The sequence below is a fragment of the Taeniopygia guttata genome, chromosome 1A (assembly GCF_048771995.1).
Source record: "Taeniopygia guttata chromosome 1A, bTaeGut7.mat, whole genome shotgun sequence".
Classification (NCBI taxonomy): Eukaryota; Metazoa; Chordata; class Aves; order Passeriformes; family Estrildidae; genus Taeniopygia; species Taeniopygia guttata.
This window is the reverse complement of record NC_133025.1, coordinates 41481324-41506721: the sequence shown is the minus strand read 5'-3', so window position 1 is coordinate 41506721 and position 25398 is coordinate 41481324. Positions and strand designations below refer to the sequence as shown.

The 25398-nt window shown below is 36.9% G+C and overlaps 1 protein-coding gene across 2 annotated transcripts in view; it reads left to right on the top strand.

Moving 5' to 3' along the window:
• KITLG (KIT ligand) overlaps window positions 1–25398 on the top strand; it is a 56288-nt gene that overhangs the window by 12256 nt on the left and 18634 nt on the right. For both annotated transcript variants that reach the window (XM_030260992.4, XM_032746048.3), the window contains exons 2-3: window positions 12900–13013; window positions 22358–22420. In XM_030260992.4, coding sequence (XP_030116852.1) covers window positions 12900–13013; window positions 22358–22420 — 177 coding nt within the window. The remainder of the gene's footprint in view (window positions 1–12899; window positions 13014–22357; window positions 22421–25398) is intronic.

The following is a 25398-nucleotide window of genomic DNA, read 5'->3' as shown; positions in this document are numbered from 1 at the left end:
GTGTCCACTTTTAGAGGTGCATAGGAATTAAAAATATGCTTGAGTTTCTGATGCAGTAATTCAGTTGCTGAATTTTTGTGTTAAAGGAAGCATTTTGATCAGTCCCACCCCATTTTTGCCATCTTAAACTTAAATTTTCCTGGGAAAATGTTACACATGGGTTGACATTCATAAAATGGCCATTCTGACAATTTGCTTCTTAAAAAAATAGCAACATGTGCCCCAGGAAATAATTCCAGAAAGAATTTTTAGAATTAACAATGGCATAATGCATTTTGGTACATCTTGAAAATGGAATTGATGCTTGCTTTCTACTGTAAAAATATGCAGTTAGAATAATAATAACAACTAAAGTATTTTTGCCATATGAAAATTCTTTTAGTTTAAATTGAAAATCTGGAAAAAAATAGTTGATTTTTCTTGCTAATATACTAATGTAATTACTTTAAGACAAGACATAATGTGTTTTTAATTCCAGCTTGCTGAGGTAAATGGCTTATTGGCTGCCTAGTGCTTACGTTGTCTTGAAAGCATACTTAAATGTTTTGAAGATTAGTTTCTAATTTGATGTGTCGCTTACCTGATTTTTCTGCAGTCTCACAAGCTTCAAGGCATTTGAGAATAATCTCATACATTGGTCTGTTGCTTTGGATAAATATTCTTTTCACAAAAAAAGTATAGATCCATGCTTAATGTACTTATATTCTAATAACAGTGTATCCTTTTACAAATCATTACTTTAAAGCTAAATTGTTCACTTTGGTTTTGTATATAGCAAGACATGCAATTCAAATTATATAGGAAATAAAATGCTGTCTGATGTATGAGAGAATGGAGTTGAAATCAGGATCTGGAAAACGTTATAGCATTTTGGGGGGCTTTTTTCTCAGTTAGAAAGTGTTTTAAACCTGATTTTTTCTTACTTTGTGTTATTTGGAATCAGCTAGGATAACTTTGCATGATTCTCACAAACATTTCTTGGAGCACTACAGCTGCAGCTCGGTTTCTCAGGTAAAGTGATAAGAACTACATACCCAAGATCCAGTGAAACTTCAGAAATTTATAGTTTTAGGGGAAGTGGAAGGCTAGCAGTATTTTTGTGATCAGCTTAATGAAACTTTGGTTATTGACAAATATGGAATCACGGGCTCCAAGTTTTTGAATGGTAAGGTCTAAACTTACACATTTCCCAAGGAAATACCTTGACATTATGCTGGCCAATTGTCAGATAACTACTGTTCCAAGAAATGCTCTGTACAAAGAATAGAATTTTTGTTGTAACAAAGATGTTCATCATGTTGAAAGTCCTTAGGGGTTTTCTTGTATCTCTTGACGAAGGAAGATGAAAACACCAAGGACAGGAGATGTGGGTTTCATTTTTCACTTTTTTTTTGATTTTTTAGTATGCTGGGTCTTAAGCAGCTTGCCAGTAAATGCTTTTAGTTTTTTTTTCCGCTACCAAAGTATCTTACTAAAACCTTTGGCAGTTTTTGTAAAAATTGACTATAGATAATTGTTAAAATGTCCACAGGGGCTGTTTATGGAATCAGAAGCTGACTTCATTGCCTAACAACATGCTTTGTTCAAAACAGACAGAACATGATGCAGAAAGGATTATGTATTTTATTTAAATCTCAAGCTGTTTCTGGCAAACAAGACACTGTTTTGTTGAATTTTCCTCATTCATTCTCTTATGGCACAATGTACAAGGTGCTTGTAAAATATAGAATTCAATCTGTTAAGTCATGTTTCTAAATCGTGAACGGCACATCATTAATAGACATTATGTGGGATAAAGTAAATTTTGTGATGAAAATTAGTGAAAAGGAGCAGAAACGCAGGCTTCACTATGGAAGACCATAAGTTTGCCCCATTTCTGCAGCTGAGTTGTGTAATGGGACTCCCTTGTGCTATAGGAGATCAATGTGTTCAAAATACTTTTCATTCTTGATACATGCCCCAAGGTAATAATTTAGGTTTAGAATAATGCTTGTAAAAGCATCTTTTGAATTCTGTAGAGCAGAATGACCTTCTTTCATTAGTGTTGTAGTTGGTGTTGAAAACTTTCACCACAGGCCTGCTAACTATCTGATTGGTTCATTATTTTATTTTTTTAAATCTTTGTCCTGATGTGAGCAGGGGTAGAGGTAATTATCTTCCTAATAGCTGGTAAAGCATTGTGTTTTGGATTTAGTATGAGAATAATGTTGATGACATGCTGATCTTTTTAGTTGTTGCTAAGTAGAGCTTGCCCTAAGTCAAAGACTTCTCAGCTTCTCATGCCCTGCCAGTGAGAAGGCTGGAGGGGCACAAGAATCTGGGAGGGGACACGGCCAGGACAGGTGACCCAAACTGGCCAGAGAGATATTCCATAACATATGGCATCATGCACACAATATAAATGGGGGGAAAGCTGCCTGAGGGCTACTGCTGCTTGGGAACTGGCAGGTCAGTAGGTGGAGAGCAATTACATTGTGCATCACTAGTTTTGTATATTCTAATTATTTTGTTACTATTGTTACCCTTATTATTTTATTTTTTTTGTCTCATTAAACTGTCTTGATGTCAGCCTTTGGGTTTTCTTGCTTTTACTCCTCCAATTCTCTCCCAGATCCCACTGAGGAGGAAGAGTGAATGAGCAGCTGTGTAGTGCTTAGTTGCCATCTGGGGTTAAACCACAACAGCCTTCAAAATACAAAATCACTTTCCTCACCAACATACATCACAATTTGGAAAGTTCTCAGCTGGGATTTTTTGGGGGATCAAAGTGAAAACTTTATTTCCCGTCTCAAACCTTTTTAAGTTGACGCAGGTGCTGCTGGAATATATCCAAAGAAGCCAGCTTTTGTGAAAAGTAGATTGGGTATACCTTTTATGCCAAGTTACTTATCAATGGGAGAAACTGCTCTGACTAATGAGGAGAGATCCCATTTAAAAGTTGCATGACTTAGTGTTGGTTTGTTTGTCTTTGCTTCAGAAGCAACTACCTGGTTGGATGCTGCACCCACTGTGACGGCTGTAACAATACTTAGTAAGAGTTAGGGCAATCCTATATTTACACTTTCTGAAGAAGAGAATCTGTGAAACTAAGGTACTATAGAAAGCAAATAAATAAAATTTGTAATCTGAGAAGAGGTAAGAGAGAAATTTTTGTTTATTTCCATGAGGTTTGGGGGGAGTTTATGTTGCTTTTTTGTAATGAAGCAATGAAAGTCAAATTGACTTTTTCATTATGCATAGCAAAGACCCTTACAGTAGGATTGATTTTCATGAGTACATGAAGACAACACATCAGAAAGATGGGAGTATAAATGCACAAGCAAAGGAGCAGCATTTCCATGAGAATACATTGATATAAACCACTGTCACTTACACTGAACAGTACCAGGCTTTTAACATCAGAACAGCGACAATCTGGGATAATTTCCCAAGATTCACTTCAAATCCTCTTTTCAGTCCTGAGTGCCTCACTACAAGGAAGACACTGAGGTACTGGAACATGTCCAGAGAAGGGCAGCAGAGCTGGTGAAGGGTCTGGAGCATAAGTCTTAAGAGAAACAGCTAAGGGAACTGGGCAGCTGTTTCACCTGGAGAAAACAAAAGCTCAGGAGAGTGATAAGCTCTCTACAGTCACCTGAAAGGAGTCTATAGCCAGGTGAGAATTGATCTCTTCTCCCAACAAGCAATAGAACAAGAAGAAATGGCCTCAAGTTGTGCTGCGGAGAGTTTAGATTGGACATTAGGAAAAATATCTTCACCAAAATGGTGGCCAGGCACTGGTATGGGCTGCCCAGGGAAGTGGTTGAGTTATCAACTGTGGAAATATTTTAATATTTAAAGATGTATAGATGTGATGCTTTGAGACATGGTTTAGTGGTGGCAATGCTCAGTTTACAACTGGGCTTGATCTTATTTTCCAGCCTGAATGAGTTTGTGATTATCCCCTCCAATCCCACTTTAGTCCACTCTTTCTATTTAGTTTTATCCAGTCCTATTAAAAATATAAGCTATCTTATCAAAGGAGTGGGATACAAAAAACTTATCTGGAGCCTACCTATGCCAGGAGTTACCTGAAGCCCACAGTGTCTTTGAAAACTAGTACCTGCTGTGGAATGGGGCAGACAAAGTTACTGAAGAGATTAATGTTCCAAGAATACCAATCTCCAAATGTCTGTCAAGGAGGACTGGCTAGACCTATCCCTGGACATTGGAATTCAGGTTACTGATATCATTTGCCTTTAGTAGCAGATGCCAAAGCCATTCTGAATGGAATGTAGAGGACCACATTTGCCTGATGTTTGTCATGACACCTTCACAATGAAAGAGGGACTGAGGAAAGTTTCTGGGGCTGGATCCCATGATCTTTATAATGATAAAAACCATATCATTAATGCAAGCTCTATTTCCTCACCTTATTCTGAGTATTCGTGTAGACCACTAATGTAGACAGCAACTATAAAAAGTCAGGAAATGAAAAGTGTTACAATATGTAGTACAATACTGATGTGAAAAATTGTAATCCATCAACACTTCAAAGCTTATACTGGTGTTGGCATATCGAAGAGCTCCAAACAGTGTTCTTTAATCACAGCTAAGCTTGAATTATAAAAGTGTAATATGGTTAAGGTAGATGCTTGAAACACAGTCTCAACTATACTGGCTTCTACTTTCAGTCTGTTTCAGCAATTACCCTTTTGTAACTCATATCAAGCAGATCAGAGAAATTAGTTCTGGATTTATATCCCTATAAAGATACAGCATGTCAGGGATGTTATCAAAAAATTCAGAGTCCAGAAACAGAACAGTGTCTTTCTGAGAACATCTTTGATTTAAAACCAAGTTGATGATTCTGTGATTTAAATTTCAAAAATCATCTTCTGCTTATATAAAGAAGTATAAAATAATTCAAAAGAAAATAAAAAAAGTACCTAAACTGCTTTTCATTTTGTATAAGGATTTTTTCCTGATGTTTGCTTTCTACAGACTTGAGCATGAACTGAAAACTCTTCAAATTTATAATGCAGTTTGTTATCTAGCAAAGTTTCTGTGCATGAAAGAGTAGGAATCCACTTAACATTATTTGCTTCATACTAAGAATGATATAGAAGGGAGGACATTTTTATCGTGTACATGGGTTCTGGTGTATGCCAAGTATCAAAATAGCTGTTTTCACTTTTCTACTTGATTTTATTTATTTTAATTTATTTTGTCAGTGTAATAGTTCTTACAAATCAAACAACATATAATTTGTAGCAGATGGTAAGAATTAAAGCTCCAGTACAGAATTTCTGTAATAAGTCTTATTTCCTTTCCTTTACTGGAGCTTGAAAGTTCAAGATTAAAGAAGATTGTTTGAGATATATTTTCATTATATTTCAAAAGAATATTTAATATAGTTGACTTTTTTTTTTTTTTTGCATGAACTTGGCAAATAAGCAAGACCTCTGAAATAGATCTTTAGAAAAAAAATCTTTAAGTATTTTATCTAAGAGAATGTCTTTTCATTCCCTGAGGAAGTCAGATCATCCAGCTACATATAGTGTGAGGAGCTTGTCCTCCCTGCAAAGATAATCTTGTATCTTAAGTTGCTTTCCCCTTTAAATTACTTTAAAATGCCTTTGGAGCTATGCTAGAGTTTTGTAATTTCCCAGTAGGGGAAAAAAGACAACTCCCTCTTTGAAGTTTGTGGGAGGTTGTGTTGAGATTTTTGTTTCTCAGCTGAAGTCTGGTCTTCTGCTAATTTCTGTTTTGATTGTGCATGTATCAGTGCCTTTGTTACAGAACAAGAAAGTATTGGCCTTTATCACTCTACAGATAGAAAGATTAAAATTTTCAGTATCAATCCTGGATGTTTGCTATGGAATTTTACAAGTGGAAAAGAAAATTTCTCTTGCCAGCGCACATGTCCTAAAAAGACTGCTAAGTGCAGGACCTCTGGAGATCCTAATAATCTCTGATTCTGATTTAATAGGAAGATTTCTTTCAAAATATAGAAGTTTTTGAAATTCTTATCCTTTCTTACAACTGAAACACTTTTGTCCTTTAAAACTCCTGTCTCTTCTACTGCACTAAAATGCTACCTGATGGATTATTATCAGTAAATATTTATTCAGATGCTTTTAACGCAAGTTCCAGAGGCAACATTCATGTATAATTACCTGTCTCTTGGTAACTTCACTTCCCAGTACTTGGGAACTAAACAAACTGGCTGTCATCCAGGACAAGTTTAGGATGCATAGAAACTGCCTGAATCCCTGACTGTCAAGTGAGATTAAAGAGTGGACAAAATTTATTATAGATCAGATAACATTTTTAAAGAACCAGAGCTTATATTTTTAGAACAGCCAAATATTTTGCAATGGTATTCTTATAGAGATTGAAAATAAATATGTTTATTTTCACATTAAGAAAACTTTTTTGTAGTTTACTGAATGTAATTGCAAAATACCTCAATTGCATTGATTTGCAAGGCAAACTCTCTATCAATTTACAATTCTTGCTTATCACATTCATCTTGGTTTCAGCTGAAACACACAGGCCAAACTCAGCAGGAGTTTGGGTTCTCCTTACCAAGTGCAGCAGTAGCACATTGGCTGGAGCAGCCAGCTACATCTGTCAAGAAGAGCTGCAAGGGGTAGAGGATAATAGCAATTGGCCTGAGGTCATATGAAATGAAGTTGGCGTATAGTGTTAAGCAGCTTCCTGGTTTTCCCAAGGTCTGGATGGTGGGAAAGAATGGTGTGACTCATCATTTTCTCAGCACAGGTAGCACAACGTATCTTAAATTTGTCTGATTCAGGAAATAGATATGAATAATTTGGCAGAACTAGAGAATGGTTTTTCCTTCCAGCTGAAAAATAAAACTATTGGAGAAAAAGTAGTTCTGCATTAACACTTAACAGGTTTGGGACTACCTTTTATCCATTGACTTGAATAGAATTATTTCCAGTTCATTAAAAGTGTACCTTTGGAAGGGAGCTGGCCTATAAGAATCTGAATACAGCAATTGGCTTTGCTTTTGCATGCATGGCTGGTGGAGTCTAGCAAGTGCCACTTTAACATTCTGCCACCAAATGAAGTTAGACGAAACCTCCCATTCTTGTCATTCTTGGAGTCCCCTGTGGATACTCAGGTGAGTGTAAAGGTATGGGGGAAGAGCTTTTAGGGTGCGGAGAGTCACAGAAAGGCAAATACAGTATTGGCACAAAAAGATTGAACAGCTATGAAAGCAGCTTGCCTGTTGAACTCATTTGAATATAGGTAACAATGGCTACCTCCCTGCTTATATTTTTAGCATGAACTTGTTATTTTCCTTCCCCTTAACCCCTTGAAATGCCCTCATGTTATGTATTTTAGATATTATATGCAGAACTGAGTAGAAAATGTACCATGTTTTGTAAATAACCAAATATATGTTCAAATATTCTGTGTCCAAAACATTCTAAAACTTACTCTGAAAAAGAGTGATTAGTATTTCTATAGTCTCTGTTTAAATCAAAATGCAGAAAAATAACTCTGACACTCTCTGTTGCTTACTTTTATCATCATACTCCTTACTACATGTCATGGTTAAAAAAAGAGTGGTATCATTCACTAGAAAAGTATGTATCTGGCTTTTGTAATCATAACAAAGCATGGAGGGCGTGATCCCGAGATTTTTAGGTGTCTCACCCCTGTAGAGTGACTCACTGAGCTGAAGTTATGCATTTTGTTCATTGGACTGCCAAAATGCTGTTCAAGAAAACTCACAACTTGACTGGGGAGCTTCGCAGAAGTTAGGGTGCCCAGATGGAAGAGCATGTATGAGACAAGGATTCACACAGACATTCTGATGTCTGTTCAGTGAACATGTCTATTTTTCTACGTATTGACTTGACAATGTAAAATGCATAAATGTTGTGAAAAGTAAGGGTCAGGAGTACCAGTGTACCCCTTGTTTGCCCCTTTTAGCCAGGAAGCCATGATAGATAGGAAATCAGCTCCAGTGGTAGATGCGTAGATGTGGCACTTAGGGACATGGTCTTCTGGTGGATTTGGCAGTGCTGGGTGTATGGTTGGACTTGATGATCTTAGAGGTCTTTTCCAACCTAAATGAATCTATGATTCTATGGTAATTACAAGGTAGATATACCAGAGGATCACAGCTCAACTCCCTTGAGTTGGAATTACCTTGGTTGCAGGAGATATAACCCAAGACTATCACTTAGAGAACACCCTAGGTGATAGGCTATTGTATTTGGTGACACTAGAGCCAGTTTTGATGGGTACTGAGAGTGTGCAGTGGACATTGCTAGTTCCAAATGTGCTTGCCAAGTACTTCATTATTCCAGAACTAGGTGGTCATGAGTGAATGACTTCTTTTTTCACACTTAACTCACTTTTTTTTTGGAGGCTTGAGCAATGTTTAGCACTTAAGCAGTATTTAGGCATGGCCATGTTGGGTATTAAAGTAAGCACTGCCATTAGCAGGTGTGAAGGTGTCACTGAATACCATGGAAATGGTAATTGGATTACGTTCTGTATAAATGCTCTTCTTGCACTTAAACATTTTTCTATGCTGGCAGTTAATTTCTTAATTGGTTTAGGACCGTTCTTCCATGACTTTAATTATTTAATCTCTATCACAGCTAAATAATTAAATCGACATAGGGAAGAATTACTGTGCTTCTATGCATCTGGATGCTTTGTGGTTAAAAACAAACAAACAAATAAAAAAACCCCAGAGAAATATATTTTCTTGCTATTTACATTTTCTCTAAATCTTCTTACAAAAGGTTATTCAAGGCATAAGTATGAACATTACTTTAGCTGTCCATGACTGACCAACCAGTGTTATCTGTGGCAGAAGTTCACAAGTTGTGTCTCAGCAAAGCAGCATGTAAACACTGTCTGAGGGGCTAATACTGAAAGATGTTTCTATTCCAAAATTAACAGAAGTGAAAAATAAATTCAGGAATCGTAGCCCAGGGTGAACATTGTTCCACATTGTCAGCTAACCTCCTTCAGCTGTGGCTTGGTTGTGGTTAATTGGGTGATTTTCTCAGGAAACTGGGCTGAAAAATTCCATGGTTAAGATGATTTGAATACAAGAAATTTTAAAATGGAGAACCCATTCATCTATGTAGTTACTACCTCTCCCTGTGCTTAATTTTTTTTTTGTGGTTTGTAATTTGCTTTTTTTTTTTAATGTCTTCTCCCTTCTTGTGGTTAGAAGTATTATCAGGGCGAACTAGATATTTGGGAATGTCCAGACTTTCCAAAGTATGGTTTATGTAGCGATGTGGTATTCCCCTTGCTGCTTTCCACCTAAGGAATTAGCTGAACATTAACATGATTGAGTATCTTTCATAGCATACTGTGAAAGACATGCTAAACCACTCACTCAGCAGTCTTTGTCGACACTTCAGATTGTAAATGAAGTGAATAAATGAAAAGGATGTTGATTTACAACTGAAAGGGTGGTCTTCAACATATTGGATCACTATCTACATTTCTAAAATGCTGTTTGCTGAAATTCTAGATTATGGCTTACAAGCAATAATGCAAATCATTTGCAGAATAAACAAATGTGTATACTTGTAATCCTTTGTTTTAATTATCCTTTTGAGTCTCATAATTATTTTTCCCTTGCACAAACTTAAATATTCAGTATTTAAGAGATTTCAGAATCTAAAGACAATTGAATAATTTTTGAGCCAAAAATAGGAAGAGGCACTGTGGTATACAGGTCTGCCTCCTGTCTGCTATATATCTTCAATTTAATGCTAATAAATGATATGTGATTAAATTCTGAGGCCAGCTTTGAAAAATCCCATGTTAGCTTAGGAGTAATTAAATATGGAAATCTGTTATAAATGCTGTGTATGTAACTTTTATTTATGCTTAGTAAAGTATAAAATGGGCATCTCTATTTATACAGCTATTGTTTATGGTTCCCATTTGTTCTGTCCTTGATTTAATTCAATCTATTCAAGTTTTGCTCAAACAGCAGGTTTGGTCATTAGTAAATAACACGAAAATAGCTCAACCCTTTGATCTGTAGAGTCCTTACATATAAGGTGCCTGAAGGCATGCGTAATGCAAATATTTTGTAAGTGCAAATAATGAAAATATTTTGTATAATAGACATGTCGAAACTAGCAGTATTTGGAAGATTTTTCAGTTCCTGTTGGATGACACAGGGAGAAAATGAGGAAGGAAAACCTCAAATAATCTCAAAATTTGCAAATCATTTGGTTTTAATAGCAGTTATAAAATTATTATGCTTTTAAATCCCATCAATTACGTACATAGAAAAAAAAGTATTCTTATTTATTTACATAATTATATAATGTAGAGTGATTTTAAGCTTCATTTATAGGCTGTCTTTGTATTCAGAAGTACAAAAATTGACAAGGTACATCAAAGTTCTGGTTTTATTTGGAATGTGCTACTGTGTTTACTATTATCACTTAGTTGATCTGATGAAAAACCATTTCTGATTATTAGACTGTTGGGTTGAACATCATCTTATGACCATGGCACAGTTCAGTGAAGAAATTCCATCTTTACATACTAATCAATGCTGAGGAATCCAACAAAGAAATTGTCAATTCTTGGTGTGAACTCCATCTTCAATGAACACAACAGGGAAAAGACCCTGCCAGTGTAACTGCTAATGCATTGATTTACTCCAAAGGTTGAACTACTCAGTTTTCATTCTTGAAAACAGTATAGTTAACATTATAGTTACAGTATAGTTAGAGTATTTAGTTGTCATTAACTTCTTGCCTTTATTACAGCAATTTGTTTCTAAAAATTGTAAATGAGGAGGTAGCCATTTAACTTCACATCACCTTTTGTTTCCTCTGTGATTCTGGAGCTTACATAGGAGAGATGTTTCTCTTGGTCACTTGAAATCAGTTCTTAAATTGCTTTGAGTTCTAATACAGTGCAAGAAGCTCTCAAAGGGACTTTCTAAAACTAGCAGTATCTTTGCATTTCCCCAGAGCTCAAACTGTTCATATATACATAACTACAAAGCTTTCTGTAGCTTAAAACACAGAGATTTTGTTAGATGAACTATTAATTATTCTCAATCCTTCACACTGGTAATTATTCTCAGTAAGTATTTTTACAAATATTAAAATAAAATTGTTTCTAACTGCTAGTTTTGTTGAAGCAAAAGACATTCTCAAAAGACATGTTGCATATTGTAAATGCACTTTGCTCAGAATACTTTTGATTTCTTTCTCTGTGGTATCTGAGGGTACAGTTTAGGGAAAGGCAAGTGCAGGCTCCACTGAAATCAGCAGTCCTGGCTTGTCTCATCTTTGACAGAGCATTTCAGCTGTGTCAGTTACTTGGATCAGAAAGTTGAAAAATACTACAAGAAAACCAAAATGGAAGTTGTCTGCCTGGTACAACCGACTAAACCATCACTGCCAGTGCAAGAGGTAGGGAGAGGAAGCTGGACTGTCTTTTCTACCAGAAGCCCACACTGGTTTTACCTAAATATGTCAGGAAGCTGTATTCTAAGAAAGCAGATGACTGGTTTTACTTGTAGGATAAATACAAGATTTAAGAGATAAAAGATACAAGAAAGAGATTACTCTTGTCATTTAACAGCTCTTTTAGTTAAAGTGCTTGGCACTGTTCTGTCAAGTTTATGAAATTCCTGAGCAATCTTTATTATCATTCTTTCTTAGGCCCTCTAGATTGCTATACTGATACATCTTTTTAATCTGTGATTTTTCTTTTGTTTTCCCTAGAAAAATTGTGTTGCTGTTGTTTCATTTGCTTTGGTCTTAAATTGAAAAGTTGGAGAGCACATGAAGGCAAGGGTGCAGGCTGGAGTTCTCTACCTGTCACACAGAACAGATGGGGCTGAGCTGTATCTTAGTTTGTGCAAAAGCAAATCCTGATCTCAGTCCTGCCCTTATGGAGGCTGAGGAGCCTGCACAGGCAAATTCCATAATTGCCATAAATGTACACCATCCTCGGCTTTTGCTGACAGCTTTAGTCAGCTGGCAGAGGAAGCTTCACAACCCGAGGCAACTTTTGATTATCCATAACTTAAATGCTTTAACATTCTGGAAATAAAGATCTGCAGCTTAAACTTGGCACAGGGCTCTGTGGGAAACCAGTGAAGCACAAGGAACAACAGAAGGCGAGGAAGTTTGGGCAGTGTAGCCAAGGAGACACCCAGGTGCATTGCAGCTAGTTATCTGGTGCTTTTCTCTGTGTCTCGCAAGCCTGTGTAAGTACATTGCACTGCTGTTTCCAACAGGATTTAGGAGGGGAATGTAGTGCCAAAGCCAAGCTGGCACTTCTGAGAGGCCAGAGCATGTCACTTGGAGAAGATGTACTGTATTGCTGCTTGAGATGTCAGTATTTGGGCAGAGAACAGTTGTGAGTTTGCTTGCAGTTTAAGTATTCAAATGAAATGGCTGTGATTATGAACTTTCTCCTTTTGTCTTGATGTAGTCTGGTATAATTTTGTTCCTTATCATTTATCACATTAGAGCCACAGATCTATCAAGTGAATGACAAGTTTGTAATCAATTGTATTGTGATGATAAAGACTATTGCAAGGTTTGTATCTTTCTCTTCTTTAATATCCGTAAACTTTGCAAAAACCCAGCTAAACATGATCCTGTGCAAGTAACCTAATGGCTCCACACTAGTTTTTCCATTAACACTCTAAAGATATTTGGTTCCAGAAAAGATCAATTAAGTGCATTTTAGTGGGTTCCTGCCATGAAGATGATACTGTAATGGTACAAGTATGCCTTCAAGAAGGATAAAGAGTATTATTGCCTCTAGACTGCACATATAAAAAACATTACTACAGTCTCTTGTTACTTCATATTTGGTGATTGTTTACTTGGGGTTTCTTGTTTTTTTTTTTTACTAAACAGACTTGGATTATCACTTGCTTTTGTCTTCAACTCCTCCTACTTAATCCTCTTGTCAAAGCCCAAAGTTCCTGCGGGAATCCAGTCACAGATGATGTGAATGACATTGCAAAATTGGTAAGTACCTTTTATTTTACATTATTCTGTATGTTAAAAAAATAGTCAGTGTCTAAGAGCACTTACATTTCTAAGAAAAGTTAATAAATCTGTGTTGGAACTAGGGGAATATTTAAAGAAAATCCATCAACACTTGTCATTTGAACAAAATCTTTTTTTGCTGTGAAAGTAGTTCCAGTGTTAATTGAAGAGATTACCTTGAGCAAAACAGAGTGTATATATCACCCTGATTCTTAAGTTTTTCTAAAGCCTTCTGAGTTTACATTCTGTTAGAAAACTTTCCCACACAATTTCTGTAAACAAAATATTGTTTTGCATTCCTTCATGGGGGTAGAGAAACTTGATATACCAGTGGTTTGTCCAATGTCTTTGGAGAGGTAACCCATTCACTCTCCAATCCACTGTCACCTTTGGAAAAGTATAAAAGTTGGAGTCAGAAAATAAACTTTCTCTTTACCTTGCAAAATAGCAGGTAGCTCGTGTTGTGCTTTCATGTGTCCTATAGCGACATGTAGTTTCCTGACTCCAAACTTCAGTAAAAATGGCCAAAAATCTTTATTTCCTGAAACATTATTTCAGAGCAGATTGTTCCCTATGCAGATGAAAGATTATTGTCTTTGTGTTACTGACTTGCATGGAGCAGACTGGCAGCAAACAGAGCTGAATTGAAGCAGAAGTCTTTACCTCAGATATATGACAGACAAGTGCCACATGTAAAAATAGTGTGGTATCAGACATCGTAGCAATCAAAGCAATAACAATTGAACAGGTTTTGCAGTCTTTGGGTGTGAGTAGGTTACACACATTATATATATTTCTCTGCTTGCTGTACCTAGAAGTTTAAGTCTGAAGGACTCACAGCTTCGTATAAAAATTCATTTAAGGAAATTTTAACTCTTACTTAATTTGCCACTGCATTAACCTGAAAAACAGCATCTGCTTGTGAAGTCAATTGGTGTTTAGCTCCACTGAAGTTAATAATTATGCTATTTTAAAGTAGTGCAGGATATGACACCGAAGTTTCTAAGAAGTAATATATTAGCAAGCATATCATCATCTGCATATTGAATCTGGCTGAAAATTGTGGCTTCACTGTGGGAAAAAAGTTGCAACATCAGTGTTATTACTATCAAGCACTTATATTAAAACCCCTAGCATTTGCTGCCTGTGCAGTGTTCTTAACTTGATTTCTTTGGTCCTTTTTATATACACATAGTCCTTTTTATATACACATTTTTATATACACATTGGTCCTTTTTATATACACATAGTGTAAATCTCTAGGGGTGCTCTACAGTCCTATTTAAATGTTAATGCTAAATTAGTCCCTTTAGGCAGAATTTTGAAGTATTGGCATATTTATTCCAGGTAATATTTCATCTCTTGGAAGAGTATTAAGCTTTGATGTAAACCTGTTGAAAGCATGCAAGAACAACAGAATTCCTGTGAGGGCTGGTGAAATTGTGTAGTGCAGGGATAATAATAATTTTTTGGTAAATTTTGTGTCCTGAGAACAAATGCTTTAACTTTCCCTTTAGTAAAATTTAAACTTCAAGATCATATAAATACAGATTACAAAAAATGTGCAAGCAGCTTGAATAATCACACTGTCCAGGTTACACTGTTCTTTTGCTACTGCCAAGCTTGAGTGGGGTTGGGCTGAGCTTCTTTGGACACTCCTCCACAAGGATGCTGTGTGGTCATTCTCCTGACTTAGACCCATATCTTTCAGATCACCCTACAAATGCAAAATTGAGGTCAACTTTCCAAGCAAGTTCAAAGATACTTTGGGTTGGAGAAATAACAGAAAGATGCAGAAAGTACAAAGCCCCAGACACATAGATTCTCTCTGGTTTGAGTTGCATGAGTTGTTCTGAGAATGTTTCGAGGAAAGTCTGTCTCCCTGGTTTGTCTATGTTAATATTTGCAGAAATAATTTCAATAAAGTCACTTGAGGATTAAAAGGATAAGGTGAAAATAAGTTTGGTACCATCAACTTAGTATAAGATCTCTTTGTTTCAATTAAAGTGACTAAATTGCATGTTGATCATTCTCTTTTGAAATGGCAACTATACATTAAGAACAAAATTTTAAAAATACAAAATAAGGTTTAAAGTATTTTAAAACAAAACTTTGTTAGCCGACAGCGTGAATATGAGAAGGGAGAAGCCTACAGAAAATACTGACTGATCACACTACTTTGTAGCAAGAGCAGATTTTTTATGCACTATGAACTATATCCTTAGTACATATAAAAAGGACTCCAACATGATATTACTTAAAAATATAGTTCAGGAGACCCTATAACTCTTGCAGATAGAAGTTAAAATTTTGTGCCATTACTGCTTTTTGAAACACAATATACTCATTGAGTTAAGGAGTGATATTCTGATGATGTGTATCTGCAAAATTCAACCCAATCCCTCAGCCACTCCTCATATGACTCACTCTCTAGACCCCTTCCCAGCTTTGTTGCCCTTCTCTCTTTTTCCTTGTGAAGTGAGGGGCCCAGAACTGGACAAAGGACTTGAGCGGTGGCCTCACAAGTGCCAAGTACAGGGAGACAATCACTTGCCAGCCTGGTCCTGCTGGTCAAGTATTGCTGATACAGGCCAGGATACCAATGGCCTTCTTGGCCACCGGGGCACATGTTGGATCATGTTCAGCCAGCTCTCAACCAGCACCCCCAGGTGCTTTTCTTCCAGGCAACCACTGCTCCCCTTGCCTGTAGCCCAGGGTAGAATGGTTGTGACAAGTGCAGGACCTGGCATTTCGCTTTATTGAACCTCAGACAGCTGGTCCCAGTCAACTGATGGAGCCTGTCCAGCTTCCCCTGCAGAGCCTTCTTCTCTTCTGCAGAGAGGTCAACTCTGCCATCCAATTTAATGACTGAGACTGTTCTTGGTCGCCTTGTCCAGATCATCAATAAAGATAATAAATAAACTGGTACTGGCTGACCCCAGCAGTGAGCCCTGGGGAACACTAATCACCACCTGGTTCAGGCACCATTCGCCATCAGTCTCTGGGCCAGGCCATCCAGACAGTTTTCACCCAGTAAAAGGTATACTTGTCCAAAGTTTGAGCTGCCAGCTTCTCCAGGAATATGCTGTGGGAGACAATATCAAGGGCTTTACTGAAATCCAGGTAGACAACATCCATAGTGTTTCCCTTTATATAGAGATTCTATGGGCCTTTAAGTAAAAGTTTTATTTCTTTGCTCATCCAAGGAATCTGTGCCTGTAGAACATAGGGTCTTTAATAAAAATTCTTCCCTTTCACACTGAGAACAAATTGTAGCCTAGAGGATTTCACAGAAGTGTTATGTGTACAGTTGTTGCTCATAGTTATTATGATGTTATCCACAAACTCTGTCACATTTGGATACAGTGTGTAGTTGTTCTAAATGCTTTATTTTTAGCCAGACTGTCATGTTCTTTAACCCTTTTTGTCCACATTCATGAGTGTTGCCCCGTCTCTGTGTGCAATAAACTATCTGTTCAGTGGTAGTGCACAAATCCCATCACTTAAGGATATTGGCTTCTCTTCCTCCTGTCTCATCACCATTTATCAAACATAACTAGTCTAGAGCCTAGATTCAGTTTGGCATGAATCCTCCTCAGAGGCAGAGGAGGATTCTTCTCTTTCATCTCCCCAAAATGTTAGTCTGTCCTGGGCCATTTCTCCTCACTGTAAAGTTGCATCACCATCTCTCCCCAGCCATTCAGGTCTTCAACAAAGGTGTCTGATTTGGTTCATGATGCTTCACAGACCCTTCAAAGTTCACTTTTAAAACTTTCATTGTTTTTCTTGTCATAATAGAAGAAAAAATTTTTTGTAGTTTTCTGGACAAACAAGTACATTTTTCTTCCAAATTCTTGGTGGATAAAAATCCAGTCTATGAAAAATCTTTTTCTAGCTTCAGTTTCTGTAATTTTGCTCTTCTGTCTGTTCACATGCTGCTCTGACCCTTTATCTTCTACTTATTTCCTTCAAGCTGTTCCTCCTTTTTTCCCCACTATCAATTGCAAGCTTCTTGGGTTTATCTTCAAAGGTACTATTAACACTGCCTGTGTTGTCATAACACATGCTGAGTTTGCCCTCAGCTTCTGCTCATTATTTCCATGGTATCTGTTACACTGTTTGTGGTCACAGGAAAAATGATTCTTGATGAACTACAGGCAGATTCCCATCCTCTTCCTATCTCATGCTAAAATTCTTTGCAGTATGAATCCATATCCAGCTTTTGGCTTTTTGTCCAGTATGTTTTCCCCACCACAGACACACTTCTACTGCAGTGCACCTGCGGCTTGCTAAACAGTGCCACAATTCCCTACCTAGTCTTTGTTTATTTGGTACTGGCCTAGCTCCAAGAAATGCAAACCCTCTACATCACTTGTACAAAACTTCTGAGCATGACTGTAGCTATGTTCTACTCAACTTTATTGTACTATAGGGATATGAGAACATGCCTCAGTCAAGACCCTCACTGAATATAGATGTTAGATGTGTGCTGAGCCTAAGCTATTGGAGAATAAGTAAGGCATGCTGTGTAGTGCCTGAAAATGTGGGTCATTTGCCTAATCAACTTTGTTTTGAGTAATAAATTGAAGACAGATGTGTGGTGCAACTTGTTTTCAGCAGTCTTAATCTGGATTTCACTAGCACCATGCTAGACTCACACGAGAAGAAAGAATTGGAGAGAAAGAAATTCAATAACTATAAGGTTTCTGAGCATTAATCAATGTAAGACCAAACCAGACTGGTATCTCTTCATAAAAAAATGACTTCTATATTCTGTAAGATTAAATTTATTCACATCTAGGTAATATAATTTTGTAATATGAAGACTATATCCTAAGTAAAATGATCTTAAGAAACAAAGAACAATTGAACAATCATTTTTGGTTTTTAATAGTGAGAAGTTTAAAAGAGCATAATTTCACACCTATAGAGAATGAAAGTATTTAGAGAGTATTCATTCTGCACTACCCATCACGTGATCTCCTGCTTCTTTTGTAACGAAGATGTCTGGAGGGAAGCACATTACTTGATGAGTAAATGTTCTGTATTATGAAACTGTAATTGCAGCACCTGTCAATAAAGTCTGTCCCCATTGTTCTTTTCAGCACAGTAAGTCGGCAGAAAGCTGCATGTCTGTAATTGTGCATTTGATTTTGCATAAGAATTAGGAATCAGTTGTATATATCTTTGTTAAATATGAACATCAAAACCTACATATTAATAGAATTTTCACAGAGCTGTGCAGTATGTACAGAATATACTTACATACTTTTGTTTTGACATTAACAAAATGTAAAATACCTCTTTTCCCATGAACTACTTCTCTAAAGCAATTTTCTTCTTTTGCATTTTGGAAGCCCAAACAAAAGTCAGGATTTACTGACCAGTTCCTTGCTTGAGACATGCTGTCAAATACTTTCCTTTCACATTACATCTTTGCTGTAAATATGTACTTTACACTCTCTGCCACATTTTATTTTTATTTTTAAATGGATTTAACTCTCCTGAGTGAAGGGGTTGTAAGAAATGATCCAGAGTTGTTATACTGCAAATAATCTGCCACTATGACTGTAAAAAGTGTGAACGGAAATCGTTAGCATGTTGTCTTAAGCGAAATGATGAAGATTTTATTAACTGCTTCATTAGCAGATGAGATAGAGTGGATTGCAGAGATGAAGGACAGACAGTGGAAGCTCCTGCAGGAAACAAAAAGCCAGGGAAGCAGTGAGAAAGAGCTAGAGAGGGACTTTTGACAAGGGCGTGTAGTGCTAGGACAACGGGAAATGGCTTTAAGCTGAAAGAGGAAAAAATTAGATTAGATATAAGCAAGAAATCCTTACTGTGAGGGTGGTGAGACACTGGAGCAGGTTGCCCAGAGAAGTGATGGGTGGCCCTTCCCTGGAAAAGTGTCAGGACCACGTTGAATGGGACTCTGAGCAACCTGGTGTAGTGGAACATGTCCCTGTCCATGGTAAGGAGTTGGAACCAGATGGTCTGTAAGAGCCCTTCCAGCTCCAACCATTCTATTATTCTATGAAAAGAACAGGAAAAGGGAAATAAATAGAGAGAAATTCAAGGTAGCTATAACATCCAAAAGGAAAGTTTGTTTTTTCCCATCATATGCTTCAGAGTAAAAAAGAAAACACTGGCAATGGAAAACAGTAATTTTACTTTATTAACATACTTTATCTTTTATATGTGTATAAAAAATATATATCTGTGCTTGTCCCCTTATAATTTTCATAACAATCACAATAAAAGGAATTTTCAAGAACAGTAGCCCTCATTTCAAAGGATGTGACTGCAGATAGGTCATCTCTCATGTCTGCTGTTGCAATGAAAGAGTAGTTTGTGGAACCCAAATCACTTTATACCCTTTTTTGATATCCACATCTGTGTAAGCGTGAACATTTTTTAAAACATGTTTGGGTTATACAATGTTAACAGTGCTGTATTAAATATCCAGACCTCTGTATGACAAAAGTAATCTTACATTCCCCAGTTTCAGATGTTATTACAACTGGGAATGCAGCACTTTCTGTTGGTTTCATATGGATTTAAAGACATAAGTCTAGATTCCCTACTCTTCAACTTTTCTCAACCTTAGGATATCTGCAATCACACACGGCCACTAAATCAGAGAAAAAAATTGTGACATTTTAATAGCAATTCAATGCTTTTGGTTCTGTATGTAACTTTGCAAGATTATCAGTTGACATTCTCTATAATAATCAAAACTCTCTGTCTAAACCAAGGTAAGTTGTGCAGGCAGGTGTTTTGTGGTCCCTCAGATATGTCATTGTACTCATGGAGTTGAGCAGAGGAACTAATAAAAAAGCCATTCCAGGTCTCAGGTGGTTTCAAGGGACTGTTCTTTTCCAAACACCTTTGCTCAGGCAGGTCAGAGCCACCTTGTCATCTGCTCCTTATTGTAAGCCACAGCAGTCAGGCACCCTGCACCGAGTGGACGTGCAGAGTCCATTCATTCATTCCAGTGGTTGGGTTTGGATCAGAATCTTGGTGGTTAGTGTTCAGCAAAAATTTCAAGATACATTTTAGCAAAGTAAGGGAGTACAAAATGCACACCCAATATAGACATATCTATATCATTTTTACATCAGGGGCTTTACCCTATTTTCTGTGCGCGCATTGGGAAGTCCAAGCGCAACACAAATATAACTCCCTCGCTTTGACTGATATCCATCGTTTACCAGCACAGCATCTGACATGTGGACTTCAGTCAACAAAACTTTAACAAGTTTCGTCTTGAGGCAGTGCATGTATTTTATCTTTGACACCCTCCTCCCAGTGATCTTCATTTTTAGTAGTAAATTCAAAAATATCTTATCTGATTCACAGTCTGTCAAGGAGAGAAATATCTGAGGCTGAGCTGTTTGCTCCGGCTCCGATTGAGAAGGTGTAAGAGCTCTTGGGCACTTAAATTTTTTTAACTGTGCGTGAAAAGTGCTTGAAAGGCTCTGATGCCAGGAAAGTAGATTGTATACATAATGCATATAAATTCTTGTAGTGTTCATTGATATGGAACAAATTTAATCTTCCAGTGACCTTTCTTAAAGAGCAGTGGTTTTGCTGGAATTGCTAAATGTGGAATCCCTCTAGAGTGAATATGGGAAACTATGCACATACAGTAGCATCTTCACTATCTGTGCTGCTTAAAGTGCTGCAAATCCTACCTCTCTAGACATGCAAAGGAAGCTAGAAAAAAAAATAAATACCTATTAGTATGCTGTGATGTTTTAAAGAAAGCAGTAATAGACAAAAATTTTGGGTGAGGATTTAGAATAAATCTGATTCTCTAAAGAAAGAACAAATGTATTGAAATATTTTTCAGTATTTATAGTATCTTGAATCAACTCCCCAAAATGCCAGGTGAATAAAAATTAATATAGAGAGTTTTAGTGGTGCTTCTGCTTTGGGAATGTGTAGGTATAAAAATAAAAGAAAAATAAAAGAAGAAACAAAACTGGTTTATGTGAGGGAATTTTTAAGGATCATTTATACAGTAATTGTTCTAAAGCTGTAGGAGAAAGATAGGTGTCATTGAGCTGAAAAATTGTAGCTTAGCCCACATAAATTTAAAAATTTTGGAATTCACTTGTGTTTGGCTGTGTGGAAGCATTGCCCTTGATAATTTCTAGAACCATAATGTTTTGAAATAACTGATTTAATTTTAATTGAAACAAACTTTTAATTAAGAAAGAAAACATTATGTTTTGCCAAACAAAATACTACCTAAGAACTGCTCAGGAAGAAAGAAAATCCCTGTGCTGGTTGCTATAGCAGCAGAATCAAAAGCAGCCATTACAGAATGATCTTTAACCTGAAGAAGAAATGCTTTTGCACCAAAGGAGCTACATCTGTGCATATTGGTTTTGACCATGTGGATTTCAAACTAGGATGGGAAATATCAATTGACACTTTCATTGATAGAAGATAGGTTTAGTGTATCGTTAAGTGTCATATTATGGCATTTTTGAAAACATATTTCAAAAGACTGTGGATTTGTGGCAGTCCAGTGACTGTTGGACTGTTCATCTCCCAAGCCAGCACATTCCCCAGATGTTCAACCATGTCTCACAGTGGTGTTGGAACCCATCTGTGGCCCATTGTATAGGATAATTCAGCGAGAACCCTTCTTCCTCTCTTTGTCTTTGCTGCAGCACTTCATGCTTACCTCTATCTGCAAAGCTGCAGCTTATGTGTATGGAAGCTCTCCTTTCCCCTAGGACATTGCTATGTTATAATGATATTGCTCATCATTAGTAAGAAGCACAACTCCAAAGTTAAAGTTGTGCTCAAGTGTTTTTCTGACCTGGTACATAACTAAGCACAAGGCAAGTATTTAGGTTCAGGTGCTTGTTGAAATTGGACATTATTTGAAGGCAAAAGGGCTAGATACTTCTGGGTCCTCTACTGTCTACAGTAGAAGCTGTCATATAAAAGCTTCATTAAAAGATGGAAGAGCAGTGGATTTTCTGCAGTAGTGGAAAAGATCAGATCACTTCTTCTCAACCCATTGTTGAGTTTAATTCTGCTGGGAAGCAGTAGCTCTGACCATGATCACATCAGATCTGGGCATATTGCAGAGCTGTGGAAAGATGGTTGGTTCACTTGTGAGTAAATAAGTGTCAATAGCAGTTCCACAGGAAAGTGAGTATGTAAGTAACTGGTTTTGCCTGCACCTGGTAAATTACTGAAAATTTGTGTTGAATATTTGGTAGATTTTGTTGAATGCAGTAACGGAAATTAAGTCTTACTTTGTGTAGTAAGTAATAACATTTTTTATTATCTGTTTATTGTAGGTTGGAAATCTCCCAAATGATTATATGATAACCCTTAAATATGTCCCGAAGATGGATAGTCTGGTATGTACAACTACTTCAAGTTATTCCAAATAAAATAGCCCACTGGTACCAGTGATGGCTGTAACATTTTGTACCTAGTCTATGTCTTAGCAAATTACAGATAAATAATGTTTATTTCACTTTTCATATGATTTCTAAGTATTTATTTAAAAGAAATGTAGAGAAATTCCTGCAGTCCCTTAAAACATGTTAAATTACAGAAATTCTAGGAAAGTATTTCTTCATATTAAATTTTTAAACTTTTTTTTTTTTGGTGAAAAGTCAAATTTTCATTAATATTATTTCATCAATATTATTTCATTGTGGCAATTGAAAAATATTGCTTTCTTAAAGAAATAGGTTCTCTGTAATTGTACTTTGGAATATACTGTAGAAGTTCTTCTTGTTTCAGCCAGTGGAAATGCCATTAGAACACAGTAAATACCAAGTAGCCAGTAAAGAGACCCCCAAGTTCAACAAATGGTGGCATCAGGAACTAAACAAACCAGTAGGATTTCAAATGTACTTTGTGTTATTCTTTCTATATAATCCCATATTTAATACATAGTGGTAGTTTCAAATAAGCCTTATCTATGCATCTTAAAATTTTATAACATTTTCATTTGAAAACCATATTATTTTTTTGCTCAATCTACTAAATATTTTTTTATTTTCCTCAATTCAACAAAAAAAATCTATTTGAAATTATGTATTGAAAACTTGCTTGTTGCATACATTGCACTAAAAAGAAGAAAAGGAAACAAGGTGAAAGTACAAATTATGCTGAATGCTGTATTGTTTTAAGGCAAGGAAAAAAGTAAGAAAATTATGATTTTGTCAAGTTAACTGAACAACACTGTACTTGTCTTAAGAATTAATCATCGTACACATACATTAGTACCTGAAAATTATCTGCTAGATGTGAGAAGCTGTTTTTGTGTTTGTACAGTTTTCACTGTAAAAATCCAATTTGTATGTGATACACATATCAAAATGCATCTTCTCCTACAACAACGTGGTAAATCTAGCAACATTCCCCAATGATACTGGAAAATGATGCCAGAAGCAACATTCAGTCCTGAATAACAAGAAGATGAGAGGAGGAAAAGGAGGCTGCAGGATAGTGAAGGGCCCTGAGTTAGGAGGTTATGAAGGGTTATGTCAGATGTAGAAGTGTTTTTAAGAGTTTTTCTGGAAACTTTTGCTGGAAACTCCAGACTTTCATTAAAACTTAGAGTACTTTTGAAAACCCAGTTTAAAGTTGGTTCTTTAGACAGGAAAACTCTGCAGAATAAATGCCATGGAAGTCAGATACTAGATCCTGTATAAATAAAACTAATGGAAAATTTTCCATTTCTTAGAACATCCCATATTTAGAGAAAAAGTAAGCCAGACTGGCTGCCACCATCCCCTGACTACTGTGCTTTTTGAAATTCACTGATCTTGGTGTCTGATGTGATGATATTCACATTTGTGGAGGACAGCTGTAGCCTGAGTGCTGTTTCCCCAGCTTCCAGCCCATTCACTGTTGGGCTGGATTGAGGCTGTTCCCTACATTGCACTCCTGGGGCTGCTGGCAGATGAAGAAGGCCAGGGAACCTGCTTGAGCAATGAATCTTGGTTGTTCTCACTCTTGCATCTCTCCATGGTTCAGGTTTGACTGCCAGTATGCAGATTCTTTTCCATTCTTTTCAGTGCTATGTCATTTTGATGCATCATATTCAGAAATTTAGATCCAGTTTACATTTACAATAAGCAGCCAAGAAATAAAAAGGAAGAAGAGAAGTTGAGCTGAGACTTTCATGTTTCGTTTGCATGCTACTTTCAGTCATGGTAATGGCAGGTGCAGCTCTTGGCTACATGCCTTCACAGAAGAAAGTATCCAGCAGTATTCAGATCCCACTTTGCCAAATTCCTCTCTGGGAATTTCAGCTTGTGTTACGCATACAACAGCAAGGCTTGCTGAGTAAGTAGGCTTTGCTGTGGTCTTTGCAAGCTGGGAAAACCATGGCTTTGCCTAAAGTAAATGCCCTTGCTCAACTCTGAAGGGATTGAAATGGTGCTCTGCTATTTTTTCAATAGATTTCAATCTTCAGTGCATGCATAAAGCCGGAAGTGTACCCAAGGCAGCGAGTCCCAAATGTAGCTGACTAAAGGTAGGAAGGCAGGGTGAACGCAAAGCAGATGGGAAGCCAATGTAGTGCATGTAACAGGAACAGACTGACCCATCCATTAAACAGAAGGGTTGTTGCATTATGCACTAGCTCAAGGCAACTGAGTGGCTTTAAAAGTAGTCTTATATAGAATAAACTGTGTAGTCGAACCTGAAGGTTAAACGGCAGAGATGACAGCAAAGGGCTGAATTCAGAAGAGGAGATAACATTCAAACTTTTACATAGATGTAGAAAGTAAAAGCCAAATGAGAGCTACCTGGAAGTACAAGGGAAATCACATTTGCAATTGCCCTAGAATATAAATCTTGGTCAAAGTTTACACAAAATATCAGAGTTGAGCCTCCCATTTCTCTTTGCAAATAATGTAATATTTTCCAATTAGAGCAGTTTTATCCCTGTGTTTGGTAGATATTGACATAGAAAATGATTGCACAGCTTGACATTACTGAAAAGAGAACTTAGAGATTTTGTGAAATACAGTTTTGTAGGTTAGAACAGTTCAGTTAGAGGAGACTCCCACACGCATGCTAAACCACAGGAGCAGCAAAATAGACTCCCTGCTGGAATTGCCAAATGCTCACTAGGAGAAGCAGCAAGCTTATGCTAGCCCCTGCCAGAGGAGAATGCTCACTCACAAAACCTCAAAGGAAAAGGTTTTTGAGGTTTCCAGTTCAGGGAAGCACAGTAGTTAGTTCTGTATCAGTGTTCCTATACCAAAGCATAGGAAGGAAAATGCATTGCCTGTCTTGTGGGGGTGGTGGGACATGGCACAACATATGCTGCTTGAACAGAATATGTTTCAACAATCTCTCTCTGATTTATTTG